At 35.0% G+C, this 8,414-nt stretch overlaps 1 protein-coding gene across 1 annotated transcript in view; it reads right to left on the bottom strand.

Annotated features, from left to right (window-relative positions):
• Positions 1–8,414, bottom strand: part of Rbm25 (RNA binding motif protein 25) — a 47,030-nt gene continuing 38,616 nt past the window's right edge. Inside the window, 5 exon segments of the mRNA XM_053743343.1 lie at positions 1–1,759; positions 4,960–5,007; positions 6,327–6,425; positions 6,721–6,995; positions 7,351–7,675. Coding sequence (XP_053599318.1) covers positions 1,667–1,759; positions 4,960–5,007; positions 6,327–6,425; positions 6,721–6,995; positions 7,351–7,675 — 840 coding nt within the window. The 3' untranslated portion in view covers positions 1–1,666.

Here is an 8,414-nt window from a genome sequence, read left to right as displayed (position 1 = left end):
TCAAATATATACATTTTTAATATTTCAAATATTTACATAATGGAACCATATCATGGTTCAATGTTCAGAACAGTGTTTTTAAATGTCCTCAAAAGTTGTTAAGAAAAAAAAAAAATTTAGTAACTTAACTCAGGTTTTTCTTTCTAACAGGCCAATCTTTTTCTTTTAAATAAATAGACATGGAAACAGCTGCACCTAATTTGTGTTAAGAAAGCACTGTTTATAACTTGCTGCATTTTCAGGTAAATTTTGCTCCCTGGTAATAGTCTGATCTACCATTTAAAAAGCCCCTGGTATGTCTCTAAACATATCAGTATATTTAAACTTAGATGACAAGAGGTTGGTAGGTGTCTTGAATCATCGATCCTTGCAAATAAGATAACTTTGTAAATTGCAAAGCTGGATTCCTGGTGTGTTTTGTCAAATTCTCCTAGCATGTAAACTTACCTAATTTTAACTTTTGTTTTGACTTTATATTTCTTGGTGCCAGGGACTGAACCCAGAGCTCTAGCATGCAAAGTATGACTCTACCACTGAACTATGCCCTCAGTCCCTTTTGTTTTGAAAAAGTTTTTTTTTTTTTTTTTTTCCCTTCCCCACTGATGCTTTTGGAATGAAGGATTTCCTTCCCCCTTAAACAAAGGGGTACACCCAGATCAAGGCCCAGTTAGTACACAAATGTACTGAACACATTAAATCCCAAGTTTTCAATTCTGCAAAAATATGTTCAAGTATTATTTCAAAGTTATCACAAGTACTGCTCAATTTAAGTATTCCACACCTGGGAAAATGGGACAAAAATTGGTTAAATAAAACTCTCCCAAAATTTTAGAATCTGCCTCATTTTTGAGCAATGAAATTAGGGGTGGGGAGAAATCTCTATGATCCACACTCCCTTTATAAAAGAATCGGAAGCAGTCAGCTATACACAGGGAGACCCTATCCTAACAGCAGACTGTTCACCATAGGAGAATACCGCTCTGGGAACCTCTAACCTACTTATACCAGACATTTGGATTGGCACAATATCACTTTCCTTTTATGATTCTATTATTCAATTGGGAAGTGCTTAAGGGATCCCACCAAAGCAAATAAGGGAAAAGATAAACTTTTACACATACATTCACACAAACACATTCATACAGAGATACAGTAAGAATGAACTGTATGCTAATTTTTGCATTCTAATTTTAAATTTCATGACTTCACAAGGGCTTGCTGTTTCTCATCAAAGGGGGGTGAAGTGGTAATAGATATGACTGATATAATTTCAATTAAAATCATTTGTGTTTGTTCCTATACAGTACGGTTCAATATTAAGTGGAATTCTGCAAAAGAATTGGGGAGTCATTTTAATATTTACAAGGAACAAATCAGCAGAACAAGATTATATCAGATAGGCTGTGTACAGTAGCTGCAGCTTATAAAACATACCAGTAATTTGTACCTGGTGAGTATAAAGAGAACCAAGGATTCAGATGACTTTACAACCAAGGGAGTACACAGGGCATTAACAAATTAGAGGACAAAAAAAATTCACATTTTCTACATTAAAAAAAAAAATTACAGATCTCACAAATGTCTCTGAAGACAAAGAAAAATTCAAAGTCCTTTGAAGAGTGGGAAAGAAGAAATCTGAAATGGAACTCTAAATGTAAAAAGAGTTTTACTTCACAAGACCAATTTTCTTGGCTTCCGTTTCATATATCAATAATCTCCACATTTTGACTATAAAAACTTCTGCTTCTTCATCAAGTACCTGCAAGAGAAAAAAACAGTACCACATGTAAGGTAAATAATCATCACCATCTCCCAACAATAGGGACTTGTATGAAAAAAAAAAAAAAAAGAACTTTATCCACTGAAGAGCAGTATTTTCAACAAAATCACTTAATGGAAAGCTGTGTAGAGTGAGAAATATAGTAAAAAGTACATGTGGGGCTGGGGTTGTGGCTCAGTAGTAGAGTGCTTGCCAAGCATGTGTGAGGCACACTGGCTTTGACTCTCAGCACCACATATAAATAAATGAATAAAATAAAGATCTATCGATATCTAAAAAAAATTTTTTAAAGTATACGTAAATTACCTGCCAAAATTAATTCAGCAAAATTCATTGGCTTATTAAGCACTTAGTACCACAATACTCTTTGATCCAATTTTTATTCTTTTACCTTCAACTTTACAGATACATTTAAACATGTCTGGCAAAACTACATACTCAGGAAAGCAAATTGCTTGTCCTGGTGACTTAGGAAGAACTAAATATACAAGTACATAATAACTTAATATAGAATATCCTTCTCATATATTCCCCCAAACAACCTTACAATCTTAACATTTAGTGAGTGCTTATTATATGATATTGAATTAAGCAGTAAATGAGAACATATAGAGAATTTTATTTTTATTTTTACAGACTGCATTTTGATTCATTGTACAGATATAGAGTACAACTTTTCATTTCTATGGTTGTACACCAAAGAGAATTTAATACAGTCTCAGGAATACAGTAAACACATTGAGAGAACACCACCACCACCACCAGGGGATACGACATTATTGAATAACAGGTCTTTCCCATTGGCAAATGAATAAACCAAATTTGTTCCTGTCTATTTAGGATTTAAATGCCTCATGTTTCGACCACAATGCATGCTCTCAGCCCCGACACATGTTGGTCCCCACTAAGACCTGCTGTGAGGAGAAACAGACTATCTTGTTTCCTTCTAAAGAGGACAGCTGTGACTGAGCTCCAGGATACCAATGCCTGCACGGGAGGACTCATAGCTATCTGTGTTAAGAGCACTAGGTAATACTGTAAGAATCAAGAGTTCACATGCACCAAGTGCTTTGAAGAGTACTTAGTGCATAATTAGTGCTCATTAAGTATTTTAAAGAAGCCAGAAATTTTTATTTTTATGAGTAATTTTTTCCACTTCTCAATGACAGCAACTAAAGAACTTTTTTTTTTTTTTTTTAGTTGCAGATGAACACAATACCTTTATTTTATTTATTTGTGTGGTGCTGAGGATGGAACCCAGCGCCCCACCACTGAGCTACCACTCCCGCCCAGCAAAAGAACTGTTAATCAGACTTATATCCACATTTGATCCTAGCCTGAGAACTTGCTTTTGACATTAATTCATGTTAGTCATACTTCATAAATAATATAGAAGCACAAAGTGAAGCCAAAGTTCATTAATTTATGTAAAACAATGAAAGGTACAGTTCAAGAAAGTCAGATTTTTATTAGGAGTAAAGTACTACTTAAGCTGAAAATTATCTCACTCAAGAAACACTCAAAGAGAGCACATGAGCTTAAAAGAGCTACTGAGCCAACATTGAGGTTGGTTTCCTACCATTCTGATCAACAATGAGCCAGAAAATACTGAAAAGCAAGAGTCTAAGCAATTATCCTCCAAAAATGAAAATATCTTCACTGTGACTGCAACTCTGCCAAGACCCAAAACTAGAATATCCACTTTTAAAAACTTTCTTCAGCCAGGCCTAACTATGACACACCCTATCTCTACCAAAAAGAGATTTGAAGCTCAGGAAAAGATCAGAAATGCACCCCAACTACTGAGACTCCTTTCCTCTGAGATTCAGCATTGTGAAGACAACAAATGTTTCACAGAAGTGTGGAAAGGAACTCTAAAAAAAAGTATCAGGCTTGGGATAGGGGGTAAAAAACAACTGTTACTTGGCTTTAGACTCAAGTAGTATACACACACAAAACATCTTTACCACAAACCTCCTCTTCTGCCAAGAAGCCCACTGTGCCTCTCCCTTACATATTTAGCTCAAAATGCTCGCTCTCCCAGTCATTCTTCATGTTTGACTTTTCTTCCTCCTCTCTGACTCATCCCATTGCTGCCTTCTCACTCTGCCCTTTGGACATCTATTCCATTTCATTCTAACTATAATCAACTTCTTTAATCAGCTTTTTCATCTCTTTACATTAATGGAAACATCCTGGTCTGGCTCGATGAGCCTAACATTCCAGGAATCTTCTCAGAACCATGTTTTAGTCTCCACAGAAGAGGCTGCTCTTCTTCACTGTTTCTATCCTTATGAAATACATCCCCATGGACATGCAGGAGATCTCAATATACCAGCCTCTTTGATCCAATAGCGGTTTACCTAAGTCAATGCCTATCCTTTCCTCCATATTAAAATGAGTGCTCTGGCACTTGGCTCCAGTAAAATTCTCCAATCCTTATTCCAACACCTACAAATTTCCTCTATCTATACGTTGCAGCTTGCCACCATCTGGACTGATTAACCATTTATATTCTTAAACATTTCACTCTTTGACCATAACCTCTCTTTCCAGTTCTTTCATTCTAACTTGATCTCCCAGAACTTTGTTGCAGTTCTTAATTCACACTTCTATTGAGGTTATTATCTTCTTTGCTTTCTTACTTCAATTACTTCCTCACCTTTCCCATCTTTTCTCATAAAATCAAAATGTTAAATGCAACCACTGACTCTAATCCCAAGTTAAATGTAATGGGGAATTTTGATATTTAAACCACTTCAATGATAAGTCTACAATCTTTGTGTCTCAATTTAGACAGCAATTCCTGTGATGCTCCCCTTTGTAATGGAACACAGTGCAATATAGGCAACAAAGTATGGTTTCAACATCCTGTGTATCTGCTTCCCTGCCAGATAATGAAGGGCAGATAGTGTACATTTTATGCTCCTAGCACACCAACCTAATCAGTAAGGAATTAATAAATGGTTTCAGAATATATGAATAATCTGGAATTTAAATTTTTCTATTGCTTAAGTTTCTTTAATCTTTTAATGCACATTCAAATTTTAATTCAGGCCTATAAAAAATTTCTAAAGTCAGTACAGGTAGAAAATGAATAATAATATCAATGTAATATACAATATATAATAACAATAATATCATAGATATTAATAAAAAATAATGAATTTCTAACTTACCATGGCGACATCATCTAAAATGCTCTGGGGTGAACTATGAGCCATAACCTAAAAAGAAAGAAAGAAAGAAAATTTCACTGTGAAAAAAAAATTGTAATATAGTCAATAGGTTTTAAGGTAAAGACCCTCAAACCAGTATGAGAATTTCTTGTGGCTCAGGAAACGTTACACAAACTTTTTTTTTTTTTTTTTTGCAGTGCTGGGGATTGAACCCAGGCAAGCACTCTACCACTGAGCTATCTCCCCATCCTCACAAAATTTTTTATTCTAGAATTTTAATCACTATAGTATCTATCTTTTGGAAGTCAAACCTTGTCTAAGTTTTAATGCTACAACAATTAAAGTGGAGCCTAAGTTTCCTATTCATAGATATTAAAAAAGCAGTGCTGAGATTAGGGATATAGTTCAATGGTACAGCATTTACCTAAAATGCTCAAGGCCTGGGGTTTCATCCCCAGAAGGGCAAAAAAGAAAAGGAAAAGGAAAAGAGCATTGCTGGTGGAAGAATGGCACAATTATAACTTTATAGGAATATAATGTTTCCACTACAGTAACTCTTTTATTAATACTCTTTGAGGTTACAATGGAAGGATATAATATACCTTGATGGTAGAAGAACATGGATTTTAGAGGCAAGAAGCTGTTACTTACTGTATCATGGCCAAGATACAACCTCTTCATTAACCTCAGTTTCTTCATGGGAATAACTTTAGTGACTTACAATTTCCTAAGGTTTTGGGGATGTTTAAAGATTAACTCTACAAAACGTTAACATGGTTCATATCAAGAACTTGGTAATCAGTCAATAAATAACCACAATTATGATATGGAAGAGACTATTGGCTCCTTTTCCATAGGATAGGTGAGTGAAGAAGTTGATGGGACAAGCTATGGGCTACCTTCACAAAACCTCATCTGTATTTCAACAGCATGCTTCTAACCAAGACAACAGGATGGCACAGAATTCTCAGAAGTAGGAAGAGAAAGCAGATTAGGCATTAGTCAACAGTTCTGTCCTTCTTACACTCTGAATGGAAAGCAAGTGGTTTCATGGATCTAAAGTAGGGTAGAAGCCTGCGGTTGGAGCTCAGTGGGAGAGCACTTGCCTAGCATGTGTGAGGCACTGAGTTTGATTCTCAGCACCACATAAAAATAAATAAATAAAGGCATGTTGTCCATTTACAGCTACAAAAATGACTTAAAATAAAAAAATAAAGTAGGGTGGAATGGCCCATTAAAGTAGCATGGAGCACTTAAATGAAACTGGACTATGAAGGACTAGACTCTTAAGACTTTCTATTTCAAAAAATGTCTACTACTTTAAACTATCAAATAAATGCTAGGGGTGGAGAGAATAAAAGACTAACCTTAGAACAAACAAAATCAACTAACGTAGCTTCTTCTTCACCTATGTATTCTATGATTTTCTTATTAATCCACGGTCTAATTCGTCGTTCCATCAATATCTGCAAAGTAAAGCATGGTTAATGAATAAAAGAATTACCGCTTTTTATTACATGTACTAAAGCCTAAACTAAAATACAGAACTTTCCTCTGCAGGTTGAACTAAGACAGGCATATATCGTTTGCTTTAATCTATGAAGATGTCAAGTACCAAGAATTTTCCCATTAGAAATTCCTTGACCATGGCATTTACTCAGTGTCAAGATTATCCCTACTTGTTGTCATTAATGGACTCAAGTAAGTACACCATATTCAAAACCATACCCAATACCTGATGACACAGAATTTGCTACTCACAGAATCCACAATAGACCAATCCAAAGGATAAGCAAAAAGCTCAGGTTTGGCTGTAGGAATTTTCTCAATGAGACTCTTAATGTGTTTGCGCTTTTCTTCAGTGTTTACAGTGCCTTTGGTAGCATTTTTATCATCTTCACCATAATCCAAGGGAACCAGTTTCCTTTTGCGGGGAACATCATCACTGTCTTCATCCTCAAATTTGTTAAAGACACTATCTACAGGTAGTTTCTTTCTCTTCACAGAATTAGGCTGACCAGGACTATTGGAAGCACCTATAGTAAAAAGACTATGTTAGCATTATAACTTCATTATCAAATGTCAACATCTGACAACCCACCATCCCTCAAAAGTAGTGCAAAATATACTTTCACAAATCTCAGAGAAAGATCCCAACTGTAAAAAATAACTCACTACTCACAAGTGCTAGAAAATTTAACTTTTCACTTCTTCTCAGAACTTGAGGCAGCTGCAGATAAGGAGCACTAGTAGGACTATGAAAACAATCGTGAGCTAGAAAGGCATTTTTAATACTTTTCTAATACTTTTCTATCTACCTACCAAGGAACACATAATTTATTTTTCTTAAAAGCAAAATATACACAAGGGTGAGGGGAAATGTTAACATACCCAGTTTAAGACTCAGTCCTATTTTTGGCCTATGCTCCTCAGGTTGCTGTTGATCTGGTGAATTTTCATGAGGAATAATAATACCACAGGGAGACTCATCCCCCGGAGTGTTGGGTGTTGCATTTCCACTAGCAGAGGAAACGGATGGTGCAGAGCTGATGGGTCTCAGAGTAGGCTTGAGACAAGGCTTTTGTTCTGGTTCTTCTTCCTCTTCCATAGGTTCTTCTCGTTTTTCTTCTTTTTCTTGCTTTTCTTCTTCTTCTTCCTCTGACTCTGGCTCTTGCTTTATTTGTGGCTGTCTGCGCCTCTCAGCCTCTTGTTCCATCTACCAAAAGAAAAAAGGTATTTGAAAGAGAATATAACTCTAACTTGATTTTTTGCTTTACAATGCTTTTTGTAAAATAACTTTTCTTTGGTCGACCCAGAGCCTTAAGATGCTAGGCATAAACTCTACCTCTGAGCTATATCCACAGCACTACCTTTTTTTGTTGATTAAGAGTAAATGAACACTATTTCCTTTTATAATCAGAAAACTAAATAAAATCTAAATAGCCTACTAGGTAATGCTCAACATGTTTTTAAAGTATTTTTTATATATTACCATTCTTCAGTGACTTGTTTAAGATCTTCAAAGATAACAGACAAATACAAACTAATGAGCTAAATTCAAAGGGAAATAGGATATGTTTATATTTTTATTAAAGAAATTATAAATGAAAGTTTTATTTTGGAATACAGGTAATGCATAAAAGGAAACTCAAATCATCAGAATGGTAATAGACAATTGTTTTCTCTTGATAATGAATAAAATTGGTAGTCACTTTTGTATTCCTAAGCAGGGTAAGGAAAAAATAAGGAAAAGAAGGGAATCTGAGTCAAAAACCTACACCAAAAAGATGAAAGACATATGAAAAGAAAGCATTACTAAGTTATTAAAACTGAGGATACTACATCATTTCATTTTTGTTTTCTACTTTTTTCTTTATTCACACAAGAACTTAATCAACAAAAATTCATATTATTATTAGACTCACTATATAGTAAGAACTAAAAACTTATAAAAT

Source organism: Sciurus carolinensis, chromosome 2, assembly GCF_902686445.1.
Source record: "Sciurus carolinensis chromosome 2, mSciCar1.2, whole genome shotgun sequence".
Classification (NCBI taxonomy): domain Eukaryota; kingdom Metazoa; phylum Chordata; class Mammalia; order Rodentia; family Sciuridae; genus Sciurus; species Sciurus carolinensis.
Note: the sequence above shows the minus strand (reverse complement) of the source record. Positions and strands in the feature narration are given on the sequence as shown.